The sequence below is a fragment of the Denticeps clupeoides genome, chromosome 1, assembly GCF_900700375.1.
Source record: "Denticeps clupeoides chromosome 1, fDenClu1.1, whole genome shotgun sequence".
NCBI lineage: Eukaryota > Metazoa > Chordata > Actinopteri > Clupeiformes > Denticipitidae > Denticeps > Denticeps clupeoides.
In genome coordinates, this window is record NC_041707.1 from 34,306,410 (window position 1) to 34,322,935 (window position 16,526).

Consider the following 16,526-nt stretch of genomic DNA (forward strand, 5'->3'; position numbering starts at 1 on the left):
AAATTGAAGTGGAACGCATGGGTCCCCTGATACCAGACACTGAGTAGCATTGAGGGGGGCGCACACGTCTGGGGACGCGTTTATTTTAGGACGTGGTTCGCTGGAATGTTTTCTGAAAGGGGACCACTCCGGGCCTATTTATATTTCTTTTACAGACATATATAAAAAGAGCTGCAAATGACAATGGAAGGCGGGCCAGGGTTGAGTGGAAAGGCGTGGAATTATGGGAAGCAGTAAATGTGTCATGGTGGGATAGTGCATAATTGTTAGAAGAGGAAAAAAGAAAAAGGCAGCTGGTGGTGCCATTTTAAGATCACAGTCCGCGCAGAGGGAAGATTATCCCTGCCTCGCCTCGGTCGGTGTCTTTCCCTCCAAATCTATCTCTTTCCTTCCTCCTCTACCTCTTTTTTTTTTTTTTTTTTTTTTTTTGGTGGCACTCATTTTAATTTTTTTTTTAACCCGAGAGAGGAGAGGGACATGAACACGGAGAGACTGAAAGAGAATAAAATCTTCCCTACACGCTTCCAGAGATCCCAGGAGAAAAGGACATTTCTGATTGTGTTCGCTTGTCATGGCACATTGTGTACACAGTACAAACGAGCTTTCTCGCGAGGAGGCAGAGGATATTAAAGTGGGGTCACGTGTTGCAAACTCACTGCACTGCCACTGCCCTTTTTACCAATTTTGGGGAATGTTTTTGGCCAAGCCTGTAGGTGGTTTCAGTGGCGTAGGGATGCACATTTCTCATGGTGGTGCACCGAGGCCATAAACCTTTGGCCAGCTTGGCTGGCCTGGCTGTGTGTTTTTGCTAAAAAAAAATCACTTCTTATTGACTTCCTAAACTGCCCGAGGGCTGCCTTGTGCAGGGTTGCTTCTGGGCCATTGCTTTGGACATTTCACATGTAGGCAGTGTTGACAGGAGGATGGTCACCCAGGAAGCGTCACCTAAAATCTTGCCCAGGACCGTATTTGCTAGAGCAAATCACAGCAGCGACATGGAAATACTGATTGATATTTCTGGCACTTGTATCATAAATGTTACTGTTTTTGTCAGGGTAATTTCCTTCGAATTTCATAATTTACTCTCCACACCTCTTGTTAACTGGTCAATGAAAGTGAAGTGATTGATAAGTGCTGCAAATGTTTCACAAGGACAAACTCCCTTATTCAGAGTGACTTACAATCAGTAGTTACAGGGACAGTCCCCCCCTGGAGACACTCAGGGTTAAGTGTCTTGCTCAGTGACACAATGGTAGTAAGTGGGATTTGAACCTGGGTCTTCTGGTTCATAGGCTAGTGTGTTACCCAATAGGCTACTACCACTACCACACTGCAGCACAGCACACGGTGACACAACAAAATGTGTCCTCTGCTATTAATCATCACCCTTGATGAGCAGTGGGCAGCCATGACAGGCGCCCGGGGAGCAGTGTGTGGGGACGGCGCTTTGCTTGGTGGCACTTTGGTGGTTTGGGACTCGAACCGGCAACATTCTGATTACCGGTCCATTTCCTTACCCGCTAGGCCAACCACCACAACGTTTTGGATCCTCACTTGTGTGCCACGTCTTAGACTTTGTGTCGCACGACCGCTGAGACGTTCCTGAGGTATTAGCTGGTCTGGGCACTTCTGGGGCTGACCGCTCTTACCAAGGCTTATCCGGGCTTCGTGCACAAATCTCAACAAGCTAATCGGCCATAGCCCTTTCTAATCCCTGTGTGTGGCGTGTGTATTGGTGCATTGGGGAGATTTGCAAATTGTATGGACTGCTTGCAAAAATATCCAAGTTGGGACAATGCGTCTAGTGAAACCGTTGTCTGAATCAAGTTGGAATTTGTACTGGATTAATACAGGGCTTAAAGGGACAGTCTCAGCAATGAATAGACTCTATCTCTCTCTCACTCACTCATACATACACAAACACACACAAGCATATTTGTTTATAAGTCTCTGCAAAAGTGTCTTAATTGTAAAAAATACATAGCATTCAAGTTCTAGCTGAATGCCCCACTCATATGATCATCTGTCTCAGAACCTCGTATGATCACACACACATTGGTTCAGAATGTACCCTTTGTAACAGGCTTTGTGTGTGTGTGTACATGTGTGTACATGCATGTGTGTCCTTGTTTTTCTTTCTGTGTAAGTTCACTTCAGGCAGTTCATAGAAAGACTTGCATATTTAGCTTCAGTGTTTGGGGTAGGGTTGGGTTTATGTAGAGGTTGTTAGAAATTAGGTTATTATCCTAGGTCCCCATATGAAAAAAACCCAAATGTATGTATTTGCTGCCTTTTCTTCTGTTTCTCTTGTATGAAGAGATTTGTGTTTGTTTGCATTGGAAAATTGTGTTCCACTCACAAAAGTTCCACAAGTGTGTGTGGAGCAAAACCATGTGATCACTGCAGAAAACATGTCACAATTAACTGTAAAACCATTCCATCATATTCCCTGTCCACTTTCCCCATTATGTGGTCATCCTCATTATCCCTCCCTCTGTCTTTCTTTTTCTGTGTGTGTGTGTGTGTGTGTGTGTGTGTTACTATCCCAGTTGATAAATGAGTCTTTATTTAGTGCCTCTTTACCTGGCCCAAATTAAATTGAGACCCTGATTGATTTGGCTGTGTTAGCCCAGTGGGCATTCATATACACAGACACTCACTCTCTCACTCTCTCACTCTCTCACTCACTCACTCACTCACTCACTCACACACACACACACACACACACACACACACACACACACACACACACACACACACACACACAAAAATACACATATAGTCCTTGGCTCTAATGGAAGTGTCAGGTTTATTTTGTCCCTCTGTATGTGTGTGTGTGTGTGTGTGTGTGTGTGTGTGTGTCCTTGTGCTCTGCAGGGCCCTATTGACAGACTCATTGAAACCCTCTTATGCCAGGACAGGGGTCACTACCGCAGTGAGGTCATCACCCTACTTAGTCCAGGCTCTTGCCTATGATTGGCCAGATTAGATTCTGTTGTTCCCTGTTTGTCTGTTTCATCTAAGCAAGCGTTGTTTATGAGGAATGAGTTTTTCGTTGTGCATGTTACAATATACAAACATTGGAAACAAATGAAACCTAATCTGAGACTAACCCGGCCTCTTAAAGGGCTAGTACTCCCCACAAACCAACAAAACGCACACAAGATGGCGCGCTGTTTAGTTTTTCTCCTGCCTGTGCCTTTAAGAATGGAACATTTAGGGTTCTGTTGAATCTGTGTTTTAGAAACTGCCCTTGATGAGAGGCTCTTGAAATGCAGAAACAGGATTTGTTACGCGGATTATGCTGCAGAATTAGTATGCAGATAAGGTTGAGTCAGAATGTGTGCAGATTCTTTTAGGGCTGTAGAGTTATACAGTGTTTAAGGCTGTGCATGAGTATTAAAAGCTGTAACTGTTTCTGCTTTGAATATTTTAGGAAAAGTTTTATTTTGACAATAAGTCATAGGCCATGTGGACAATTTTAACTTTTACTTTTGACTTTTATTTACTTAAAATGTATCTAAAATGCTGTAATCACTTTTTAATGGTCATTCAATGTCTTGTTCTGTATGGAAGCTAATACACTAGGATTTGTGTGTGTGTGTGTGTGTGTGTGTCCATCCTGCTGGCCAGTGTCTTGTATTTGCATTTCTGCTTGGCAGAGATGCATGTGTTTTGTATATTTTTGTATATAAAACAGCCGTCTGTTTGTACACTGGGCTCTGGCCCCCAGTTCAGCGTCTGGCTCTTCTCTCTTCCTGTGGACCCGACCCGTCATTACAGCAGTGCCGTGTTTATTATGGCATGTGGATGTGCGTATGCATATCATTACCTGAGTTTGTGTGTGTGTGTGTGTGTGTGTGTGTGTGTCATGCAGGCTCAGTGTCACTTTGCTGAATAAAGCAATTTTTATTTCACTCATTTAGTTCTCATTTTTTTTCAATGTTTACTGTTGTTGTTACTTATGTGCAGAGTAGGAAAAAGTACTAAAAAATTAATTAAGTAAAAGTATCTTTACTTTGCTTAAATTCTACTAAAGAATTTAGTAGGAGTACCCATCTGAAAAAGTAAAATAAATAAATAAATAAAATTTACTTTGAGTAAAACTTACTAACTTACTTACAATTACTTGATGTAAAAAATGACTAGTCATAAATCCAATGCAGCACTAGTTGTTTTTATTAAACTTATGCGGTATAATGTACAAACTATGTTCACATCACCCCAAAGGAATTTTAACTCAAATATTACATTAAAAAGGAGAAAATCAAAGTATACAAAACTGAAAATGTTCATCAATTACCTAATAACAAACTCAGCTTTTTGTCCTTTCTATAGCAAACATAAATACATCAGTTGTCTATGCCTATGAACCAGAAGACACAGGTTCAAACACCACTTACTACCATTGTAGTCCATCTGGATAAGGGCATCTGATTGCTGCAAATGTAATGCTTAATGTTTATCTATGTGTGATTTTCTCTTTTTTTTTAATATTTAATAAACTTGCCAAAACCTCAAGTATGCTGTTTTTACGTTGACCATTATGAGGTGTTATGTGTAGATCTCTGAGGGGAAAAAAAAAATGTATCCATTTTGAATCTGTGGAAATGTGGAAAGACTGATGTGCTGTGACTTTCCGGATGCACTGTACAGGCTGTTTTACTGACTACCACGTGCTTTCAGGTTGCAACCTGTTAAAGTTTTTAGGCTACAGACACTCAGCATCGAAAAACGTATGCTAATTATTGCAAATAGCAGAATAACAGTAAGAATAACCGGATACCTTTTCATTGGTTGATGTGATGCATTTTGCCCAGATACAATACTGCTATTTTCTGTTTGTGTAGGCATTTAAAAATTTTTTTAATGTATTTAATTAATATGATTATCTGGTTATTGATCGGCTCTAGGACCCAGCAGATTTCATAGAGAGGCGCTACTGTGTCGCGGTCTGAGAAATATGCCTTGCGCGAACACCTACGCAATTTCCTTTCAGTTCAGGGTTTTTTTCTTCTTCTGCATTTTCATTTCATTTTTTACTCAAAACAATGTACCAATGTAACCAATGTAGCAAAGTAAAATACTTATTAAAATAGTAATATTACCTATTTCAAAAGCAAAATTACAAATTACTCACAAAAACTACAGAATTACGGTAACGTAAGTAAATGTAATTAGTTTATTTCCACCTCAGCTTAAATGTGTCGTTATTCTTTCTTCCTTCCTTTTTCACCTTTTATTTTTCTTTTTTTTCAGTTCAGTTGTCATGTCAACCAAAGAAAGCCCCATCTGGTTGCTATGGTAACAAAGTAAAGCTTGTTTAGGGGTGCATGTGTGTAGTCAAACAAGTGTGTGAAAATGCGGAACAAGCGTCTGGAAAGTTTTTAAGGGATTATCTGACACTTCTGTTTTAATTTTGGAAATATTATTATTTATCTATTCCTTTATTTTTCTCTTGATCTTTAAATGGTACGTGAAAATTACTTAATTTTGTGTGTTCCTCTATTTGTGAGAACATTTTGTGCTCAGTTCTCTGTAATAACAAGAGCGCACACATACACTCACCTCAGAACAGTTATGTAACATCTTGCTGCTGAGCATGTGTTTAATAAATCTACCTGGATTTGGGAATTGACAGGTGCTCTCTATCTAGCAGCCATCTATTCGTTGTTGAGACAGCTGTGCTCACATGTGGCTGTATGTGAGTGTGTGTGTGTGTGTGTGTGTGTGTGTGTGTGTGTGTGTGTGTGTGTGTGACAGAGGGCAAGGTCTATCCATTAAACACAGGCGCCTTTGATGACACTAATGGAGCTTTAAACTTTCATCAGTATGGCGAACAGAGAAGACAGGCAGAGAATTACAGAAGGCAGATTTGAGAAAGGCCGAAAGAGAGAGGGGATTCGGCCGCAATGAGTCGAGGAGGATGAGTGAAGAGATGGAGAGAAGAAAGATGCACGGCTAAGATGTAAAGCAGACGGCCTCTCTCAGCTGCAATAAAATGGCAGAACACGGTGGAGCGCGGTCCCTTGGAGATGTAAGTGATGAGGTGAAAGCTGTGCTAGTGAAATTTCCTGTGCCTCTGTGCTTTTAAATCACCGTGATACACACCCACACAACTGCGTTGAGTTGATAAACTCAGACACACACACACACACACATGCACACCATTGTGCTCTCATCTCCCCTTTTCCATTCCTTCATCTCTTGCTTTCATCCCATTTTCCCAGCTGACGGCACATATATCCGCACAGCCCAGAGATCAAAGCCATGTTGGCAGCTGGTGGGAGATACACTTCCAACGCGTCTCTGTGGGCTCCTTCGCCCTGACTAGGCTCTATCATGAACAAATGGTCCTATAAACTCAGACCAAAACAGTTGACACCTCCTTCTGGCAGCTGGACTGGCGATTTGGGTGACATTTGGTATATTTGTGGCTTTTGAAAATGTCTTCTTCCTCATTGATCAGCTCTTTAGCACTTTGCTCAGTAAGTTTTAGTGCTTATGACTTGTGGTAAATTCACTATGTTTATGTCTGTTGGCTACATTATAACCTGTAACCTGGTGTCCCATGTGTCCTCATTTGTGGCATAATTTATTAAAAACATTACGTGCCACTTGACCAGTGCATGCAAAAGTGTAGCATCCGTGGACATTACTCTCCAGAAAAAGTGGCATTTTCATCCCTTTCTTAAGAAGAATGCGAGTAGAGTCAGCGTGTAGAATACTGTCAGCAATGGCAGTGCTTTCTTCTTGGTGTACGTTCTCCCTCCCCCGAGTTGTTAGCTCTGAAGTATTTGTCAGCCTTCAGGTTTCACAGCTTTGATAATATTCATGGAACAGTGAAAGAAAACCAGATTTGTATTCCACAGGATCACAACGTTCACTGATGTAAGGTGGTGCCCTCTTGTGGAGCATAAATGTACAAAAACTCTCTTGAAAAATGTTGAAGGTTACACCAGAAAAACACCAATACAGGGAAGATTAACAATGGACCTTGATTTATGGCACTTATTAGACGACCTTGTCCAGAGCTACATACAGTCAGTCTATTTGTCCCAACAGGGCCAGTGCCCCTGGGATTACTCAAGGTTAAGTGTCTCTGTTCAGGGTGGTCTCCTGGTTTATAGGTGAGCGTCTTTGGTGAGGTGAGTCTCAATGCAAGTTGGCCTTAGCATTAGCTATTAGCTACTAGGCTGGGTTTTTTCTTCCCCACTCAACACTGGCATTAGCAGTGTGGCAGTACACTGCTTTAAACCCCACATTTTATTCAGGCGTCTGAAGGCCAGACACGTTTTGTTCAGCAGGTGTATGTATTCCTGAGGCCATTTGACTATACAGACCAACATGTTGTGTTTAAAACCGCTGTGGAGGAACAGCCTCGGTTGGTGTTCTGTGTCCCAAAATATTGCGTCTGTAGGAATTGTGAGACATGGTGAAAAGACCTTTAGTGAGGTGCCATTTGTCAGTGATGTGTGTGTGTGTGTGTGTTTAGTTTCCCTTTTTCCATTTTCCTGTGATTTTTACTTTCTTTGCTGCTGACTCTGCCGCAGATGTGGCCCTGTATTGTTAGCTAATGCTGAGGTGTGTTTTTCTTTCTCTGTTTGTCCCAGTCGCCGTATCCTCTCCCATCCTCTCCCCCACTTACTCCACCACCTCCTGACCCAGCCGCCTTTCTTTCCCTCTGTTGTGCTCGCTGGGCTCCACGCTCAGTGTCTGGCCCCTCTGCCTTCGTGTCTTTCCTCTGTCAAACCCTAATCCTTTTTTCCCCACTAATTGAGATTAGGTGGTGTGTGTGTGTGTGTGTGTGTGTGTGAGGGAGCAAGATAGAGACACACTCTTTGGACTTGGAAGATGGATGGATTGATGCTACTCTGGTGCCAGTACTGCGAGAGAAAGCAGAGCTTATGCTCGCCCTTTTCCGGCCTCCATCTCTCTCTCTCTCTCATACTCACCTCAATACTAAACCGTTGTGACAGCCGACAGCCTGGGGAGGTGAGACTCTGGTTCGTGTAGCGCGGTGCCTCACCACTCGGGGGCAGTGGAGCTCCCAGAGGCTCTTCGTTCAGAAAAACACCCCTAATCCTGGTGTCAATTTTGAAACTCTGTGCGGCTTTGTGTGTGGGGTGAGTGCAAAATGCACATTTGTCAAGTTTGCTTGAGGTTCAGTATTGTGGTCACTCTACCTCATCCTTAAGCTTATTTAAAGTGTTAAAATACTCAGATGCACATTGTTAATACATTTTAATTTATATTCTCTGTTTCTCTTTTTTTCTCGCTCATGCAGAGTCTTCAAGAAGTCCAGCCCCAACTGCAAGGTACATTTCTGATTGTCTCTCTGTCTATCTGTCTGTATTTGGGAGAGAGTACGACAGAGAGAGAGGAGGTCCCTCTTGTTTCCCAATAGGTATATTCCCAACATGTTCCTGTGGGTTTGCTTTTCCTCTCCTCTCTCTCTCTCTGTGTCTGTTCACCTGCCTTCCTCCTCTCTGATCTCTCCACTGTCCTCCTCTTCTCCTCACCTCTCATCTCTGTTGTTAGCATCACCTCTCTTTATCGGCCCACCACGTTGCTGACTTCATTCTCGCTTCTTTATCTCTCTCTCTTTCACTCACACACTCACACACACACACACACACACAAACATAATCAGTCTCTCTGTCTCTCCTGCATTGTCTTTCCGCTGGAATGGAGGCATCGGTGTGTGCGGAGGATGTGTTCTGTGATGTCACTGTATCTAAATGGGTGGTTTTTTGGAAGGGAGTGGAGCGACTCGGGGTTAGTTAAAACGCTGAACGTGTTTGTGTGCGTATGTATGCGTGTTATTTCTTCTGAAACGCTGTGTATGTTAGACATTTGCTTTAAACGATCCTCTCTATGCAGCTCACGGTATATCTGGGGAAGAGGGACTTTGTGGATCACTTGGACCACGTGGACCCTGTCGGTGAGTATAAAGCTTTAAACTGGGTTACTACATCAGTACACCGTCTGGTAGGTTACTGTTGGCACCAGTTTAAAGTTACTTTAAACCTGGTTTCACTTGTACTAAAGTTTACGTCATGTTCCGAGCATCCCCTTGCAGTCTGCTCTTCATATCTAAGTTAATGTCATAATTTTATTATCACCAATTCTTCCTTTCTTATTTGTACCCCGTTTCTGTTTGTTTATTTTATTTCTGGGGTTAGTTCTGATTTGATGTTTTTTTTTTTTATGTCTTTCATATGGTCATATTACATGAAAGTAAATTCAAGAAAAGAGGCGGAATACACTGTGTTTCTTACCTGGTCTTGCGGGCAGAAGAACCTCTGGAGGTTTCTGTGTTTCTAATGAGTCCCTGCAGTACCAAAAGTTTGCATTCTGTCTCTACAAATCCTCATTAAAATAAACTCCTAGCTAATTTACTAATGCCTAATTAGAACACGTTTTATACGTTAATTCTACAGTATTTCCTACACAGTGGTAGACGCCGGCAATGTGGTAGACGTACCGTATTTAACGTGTTTGTTGACTGCACTGGGACCGTGGCGAGGACTGAGGCTCCCGCTGGGTGCACGGTGACAGCTAACTTCCTTTCACGGGGAGGCTATTTGTTTGCATTCGGGGATAGAGGGAGATCTGCTGCCTAACAAAGTGCCGTTTTCCAGCCGCGATAATTACACTGCTCTTGTTTCACCGTTTCACAAGCTGCAATTACTGACTTGGGAAAAGAAAAAGCATCTAAGCAGTATTATACATTAAACTATCCACTTATGTTGTTAGGCTGTATATCTGGTTTATATAAAGGGATAATTAACCAAAAACACTGATCTCATTTCATCCAGACTTGGTGCTATTTAAATACTTCCCTACATGCTAATACCATGCTAATACCCAGGTAAAGCAAGGTGACTGTGTGTGAAAATGTGCTCTCTCCTGAGTGTTTGCACATCACTTCTTTATTGCTGTATCTGTGCTGTATGTCCTCCCAGGCAGCAACGTCTCTTACACTGTTTACACTATGGGTGTGATCATATTTCTGTGTCTGTGTGTGTCGTCCTGCAGATGGAGTTCTTTTGGTCGACCCAGAATACCTTAAAGACAGAAAAGGTATGTAATGAATCTGAAATTGAATGCACCGTGCGTACATTACATTTACATTTACAACATTTATCAGACACTCTCATCCAGATCAGTGGTTACAGGGACAGTGGACACACTCAGGGTTAAGTGTCTTGCTCAGGGACACAATGGTAGTAAGTGGGATTTTAACCTGAATCTTCTGGTTTGTAGCAGAGTGTGTTACCTTATTACTTTTTCTATGACCCTAGAAAATTCCATGTATTCAGTGTAGTACTCTCTGAATATTGTTTAATTAATAATAATTCCACTATGAAGGTGATTTGCGGCTTTATTTATTTTGTTTGTTTAAAAAAGTATTTAAGATGAACTTCACTGGGTGTGGGACTGGCTGATGAACAACTGGTTGCTGACCTGATCACAACATATTTTTCCATAATATAATGTGTTTTTTTTATTTTATAATTTTTTAGGCCATTTTGTAGGAAAAAGCAGACACATTTCAGCAATGCCTGATCAAGATAATATAATAATAATCCAGGATTTTATCATGGTCGCATAATCGCCCTGCCTTAATTGACACTGTGGTTTTTATTGATGCTGGTATGTAAATTAAAAGTAACTAAGAGTCATTGCTGGATGATAAATGTTAAATTTCCTGGCTGGGTGAATAGACGCAGGGCGCGGATATTTATAGGCAGCGCATCTAAGATGTCAAAGGGTGTGAGACATGTCACAATCTGCGCTGCAGATTGTGCACAGGACACAAATTGTATGCTTAGACTCCCTCACCATATCTGTTATATTGTCATTGCCGTGTCGCTGCTTAATAGTTTCTGCATACATAATCCGAATGCTAATTTGCTGCATAGAGGAGACTTTACAATCTTGAAAAGCTTCAGCTATTGAATAAAAAAATCCTTTTAATGTATTGTGCAGGTAATGAAAATTTTGAACTAAAAAGAAAATAAAGACATTCCCTGTCTAATCTAATATTTTTACTCCATTCCATTACTCCCTGTCCATTTATTTAAAATTGAGAATGGAGTGCCCATAATTTTTTAATGATGCTTTTAATATAAGACCCATCCCCCACCTCCATGGTATTATTGTATTATTTAATATCGAACACCAGTCCATTAAATGTCCCATCACCAGATATAAATTGCTTAGCGCGTAAGGACTGGCATAAATAGAAAATCAATTCCTGACCTCAACTCCTAAATAAAATTAGAAGAGGACAATGCTTGTGGAGTAACAAAATGGTCCTGTTGCGACAATTATATAATTATTTTTTACATTTTTACTTGAGATATACACACATATACACATACACACACACACATTGCTCAAAAAATAAATGGAAAACAAAAATAAGACATCCTAGAGCTGAATGAATTAAATATTCTTAAATACTTAGTTGATTGTGTTGACAACAAAATCACACAAAAATTATCGATGGAAATCAAATTTATCACCCCATGTAGGTCTGGGGTTTATCACCCCATGTAGGTACAGGCTGATCCAACTTAAATGTAATGTCCTTAAAACAAGTCAGAATGAGGCTCAGTAGTGTGTGTGGCCTCCATGTGCCTGTATGACCTCCCTAAAATGCCTAAACATGCTCCTGATGAGGTGGCAGATGGTTTCCTGAGGGATATCTACCCAGACCTGGACTAAAGAATCCGCCAACTCCTGGTCAGTCTGTGGTGCGACGTGGCATTGGTGGATGGAGCGTGACATCATGTCCCAGATCTGCTCAATTGGATTCAGGTCCAGGGAACGAGTGGGCCAGTCCATAGCATCAATGCATTCATCTTGCAGGAACTGCTGACACACTCCAGCCACATGAGGTCTAGTATCATCTTGCATTAGGAGGAACCCAGAGTCAACCGCACCAGTATATGGCCTCACAAGGGGTCTGAGGATCTCATCTCGGTACCTAATAGCAGTCAGGCTACCGCTGGCGAACTCATTACTGACCCACTGCCAAACCGGTCATGCTGGAGGATGTTTCACGCCACAGCATCTCCAGACTCTGTCATGTCTATCACATGTACTGAAGTGTGAACCTGGTTTCATCTGTGAAGAGCATGGGGTTCCATTGGCGAATTTGCAAATCTTAGATGTTCTCTGGCAAATACCAAATGTGCTGCAGTCTGTTTCTGACTGTTTGATCAGACACATGAACATTTGTGGCCTGCTGGGGGTCATTTTGCAGGGCTCTTTCAGAGCTCATCCGGTTCCTCCTTGCACAAAGGTGACTGTTGCAGTCCTACTGCTGGGTTGTTGCCCTCCTACAACCTCCTCCACGTCTCCTGATGTACTGGCCTGTCTCCTGGTAGCGTCTCCATGCTCTGGACCCTACACTGACAGACACAGCAAACCTTCTTGCCACAGCACACATTGATGTGCCATCCTGGATGAGGTGCACTACCTGAGCCACTTGTGTGGGTTTATTGACTCCGTCTCATGATACCACTGGAGTGAAAGCACTGCCAGCATTCAAAAGTGACTAAAACATCAGGCTGAAACCCGACCTGAGAAGGGGTCTGTGGTCACCTCCTGCAGAACCATGCCTTTATTGGGGACGTCTTGTTAATTGCCTGTAATTTTCACCTGTTTGTTCCATCATGTGTACAGCATGTGAAATTTATTGTCAGCGTTCCTTCCTAAGTGGACAGTTTGATTTCACAGACTGTTGATTGATTTGGAGTTACATTGTGCTGTTTAAGTGTTCCCTTTATTTTTTTGACCAGTGTATACATACCTCATAGATACCTGCAAGACAAGAATTTTTGTTCATTTTACTCTTTACTTTACAATATTTTTTATTAGGCTTGAACTGTGATGACAGCTCATTAAGTTCTTCTAGGACCCTGGGTACAGGTTTCAGGTTTTAATACAAGCAAACACAGGTGGAAATGAGACAAGGGACAGGGGAAGATAATCAGGGTGCAAAGTTCATGGAGCGAGGCCACCAGACATGAAGGGCATGGCTAGGAACCCAAGCATTTTGGTTTTCGTGGCGGCAGTAGTAAGCGCTCCATCTCTCCATCTGTCCCTCAGTGTTCGTCACCCTCACATGTGCGTTCCGTTACGGACGAGAGGACCTGGACGTGCTGGGCCTGTCGTTCCGGAAGGACCTCTACATCTCCACATTCCAGGCTTTCCCCCCTTTGCCCGAGGAGCGCAAGCCCCTGAGCCGGCTACAGGAGAGGCTTCTGAAGAAGCTTGGGCAGCAAGCGCACCCCTTCAACTTCACCGTGAGTTCACGCTACACTGATCAAATCTCATTCCTCACCGAAATGTGTCTGTGAGTGACTCCTCATCACTAACGTCTTGGCTTCAGAATTATCCCACCAGAATAGTTATTTTATAGTTATTTGCAGTTAAATTTACATTTAAGGCATCTAATCCAGAGCGACTTACAACGTGCTTTCATGTTACCATCAATGAAGTGATCAATTCTAGTTCACTACGACCCCCAACTATGAATACAATCTTTTTATTCAAAATGTTTGGTTATAACTCTGAAGAACCCCTGGTGTGATAATGACCTGTGTGTGTGTGTCTTTGTTCTGTAGATTCCTCAGAATCTGCCCTGTTCAGTCACTCTACAGCCTGGACCAGAAGACACAGGAAAGGTGTGGTATACCACCCACATGTATACACACACAAACACACTCACACGTTTTAACTTAACATTTCTATCATAAATGTGTAACTATACCTGCATAGTGATTATTCTTGTTACTAAGAAATAAGAGTTTCAACTTTCTCCCTTTTGTATTTTTTCATGAGGATGTTTGGTCATCTCTACAGACACACACCTCTGATTCCTATTTCCTCCCTGTCACTGTCTGTGCTACAGGCGTGTGGCGTGGACTTTGAGGTCAGGGCTTTCTGTGCCAAATCTGTGGAGGAGAAAATACACAAAAGGTACCCAGTGGTGCTGCTACTGTCCCATTCATCCGTCTGTGTGTGTGTGTGTGTGTGTGTGTGTGTGTGTGTGTGTGTGTGTGTGTGTGTGAGATGTAGGAGCTCATTTGGTTGATTATCTGCAGCATCTATATAGACACCATCTTTTATAGACACCATCTACCAGAATCAAATTCTTTGTATGTGCTTGCACTTACTTGGCCAATAAATACGATTCTGATTCTGATTCTGGCAAGTCTGTGTGCATTTCTTTGTGTGTTGTACAGGAATTCGGTTCGGCTGGTGATTCGGAAGGTTCAGTATGCTCCGGAGAAGCCAGGGCCACAGCCCATGGTGGAGACGACCCGTAACTTCCTCATGTCGGACCGCTCCCTACACCTGGAAGCTTCTCTGGACAAAGAGGTGCCCTCAAACACACACACACACTGTCACGGGGAGAACTGTCCACCCAAACTTTACATTAGATGTAGCGGTGGAGGGGAGTCTGGCTGAATTCATAAATAAATGCATGACTGTAGGCCTTTCTACTGACGTGAACTGAATGAGAATGAGCTCTCAAGACTGGAGAGCTCCTGATTGCTGCCGCCCTCTAACTCACTCTTCATTACTAAAACCCCGACTTACACTGAGTAGGGTATAAATAAAAAGTATAAATGACGTCGTTCAGGGAGAAACTGCAATTATAAGGTGTAAGGGATACGGAGGCAAAGATCCACCTCATGCTTTTTCCCCATACGCCTTTTTATTATGCCACAGGAAACAAATGGGCTACACTAGTTTTTTTTTTCCAGCTTGTTGCGATGGTTACAAGGAATGTTGTGCTGTTTTAATTCAGAAACATGATTATTCTCTATTATCAGCCAATCAGAGTAGAGAGTTTCCTCCAAAAGATGTAAAATTATAATAGTAATGCTGTATTTTTGTCTCTCTCTGTCTCTCAGCTGTACTATCATGGAGAGCCCATCAGTGTGAATGTCCACGTCACCAACAACTCCACCAAAACTGTCAAGAGGGTCAAAATCTCTGGTGGGGGACCCTCTTTTTCTCTCTTTTGTTCCCTTTTCCATTTTGTCCCCTGATCACTTGTTTTCATATTTCTCGTTATTTGTCTGTGTATTTTTCTTCTTTTATAATGAACGCATGCTTCTTGAAATGAAGCTGCTTTTAGTTTCAGGGTTAATGTTTACTATTTCGTTTTGTTGTTCTGCTAAATGGCTGTTTTGTCGATTGCAGAGTGGACACCACTTTCTTTTTTTTTTTTTGTGCTTTTTAATATTGATGTGTCCATCTGGCTATCGACTATATAGTCGAATTGGGCCAATCCGCTCTGCCCCTCTGATTGAGCAAAAAACCCATTCGGATGCATTTAGAGGAAAGCGGCCATTAATTTCTGTTGGTGCGTGCTAATGTGCAGCTGCGGGCGTGTGGAGTGTGCATGCTTGATTTTATATTTTGTGTAGATGCATGTTTCGTGTTTGTGTAATAGTTCATAAATCTGTGTGTGTGTGTGTGTGTGTGTGTGTGTGTGTGTCCCTGCTGTGTAACCCTGCTCCGTATCCCTGCTCTCTCCCACAGTGCGGCAATATGCTGATATCTGTCTGTTCAGCACCGCACAGTACAAATGTCCTGTGGCACAGGTGGAGGCCGAGTGAGTATCCCTCCCTCTCTCCCTCCACCCTTTCATTCATCTCCTCCTCCTGCCTTCCCCATCTCTCTTGTTCTCTTTTTGCGCCTTCTCCTCACCATACATTGCATATTCACCAATACTTTCTCTGCACTCTTCCTTTCACTGTTTTTCCCACATCCATTGTTGTTCCTTTTTTCTAACTCCAGTCTCCTGAATGAAATGAAGGTCAAGGCTGTATTTACAGGGACACTTGCATTCTGTCAGATTGCATTATGGGATAAAATCACTCATCGGCATTCCAGTCAACGTCATTGTACAGCAATGGTTGGACCTAGACCTACAACACTCAGTTTAATAGAATTTTACATTTATATTTGTGTAAAATTTATTTATCTGTAAAATGATTGGCTATTCCTATGCTGTTTCCCATAAACGTGAATGATGAAGTCATCACTAGATTGTCATTGTGGAATTTTTTTTTTCATTTTCTGGTGAGTGTCGTTTTCTCCCAGTTTGCCTCGTCTCGCCCCTTGCCCCTCTGCCCTCGTCCCATTGGTTGGCTCAATGCAAAGGCTCTCTGCTTTGTAGTGACGTCACATATCGGGTGTTCTTGTTCTCACCTTTGGCTCTCCCATTGGTCAGTGGCCACACTTTTCCTTATTGTGATGTCGCAAAGGCCCTCACCCCTGCGTTCCGCTGCTCACCGATTGGTCCGTGGCCTGCGCTGGCCCGGACCCCAACAGTGATGTCACATCGTGAGTGTTCTCTCTCAGTGCTACAGGTGACTGATGTGGTTCTGCATTCCTGCGACACCTACAGCAAGTCTGTGGGCCGGCTGACGTGTCGGTGAGTAGCAGTCTGCGCTGGAACGGACCCCCGGCGTCCCAAATCTCCGCCCACG

At 42.6% G+C, this 16,526-nt stretch overlaps 1 protein-coding gene across 1 annotated transcript in view; it reads left to right on the top strand.

The window, feature by feature from the left end:
• arrb2b (arrestin, beta 2b) overlaps nucleotides 1–16,526 on the top strand; it is a 38,590-nt gene that overhangs the window by 14,935 nt on the left and 7,129 nt on the right. Inside the window, exons 2-10 of the mRNA XM_028973496.1 lie at nucleotides 8,288–8,318; nucleotides 8,884–8,944; nucleotides 10,042–10,086; nucleotides 13,126–13,322; nucleotides 13,644–13,703; nucleotides 13,931–13,998; nucleotides 14,265–14,400; nucleotides 14,940–15,024; nucleotides 15,574–15,646. Of these exons, the coding sequence (XP_028829329.1) occupies nucleotides 8,288–8,318; nucleotides 8,884–8,944; nucleotides 10,042–10,086; nucleotides 13,126–13,322; nucleotides 13,644–13,703; nucleotides 13,931–13,998; nucleotides 14,265–14,400; nucleotides 14,940–15,024; nucleotides 15,574–15,646 (756 nt within the window). The remainder of the gene's footprint in view (nucleotides 1–8,287; nucleotides 8,319–8,883; nucleotides 8,945–10,041; nucleotides 10,087–13,125; nucleotides 13,323–13,643; nucleotides 13,704–13,930; nucleotides 13,999–14,264; nucleotides 14,401–14,939; nucleotides 15,025–15,573; nucleotides 15,647–16,526) is intronic.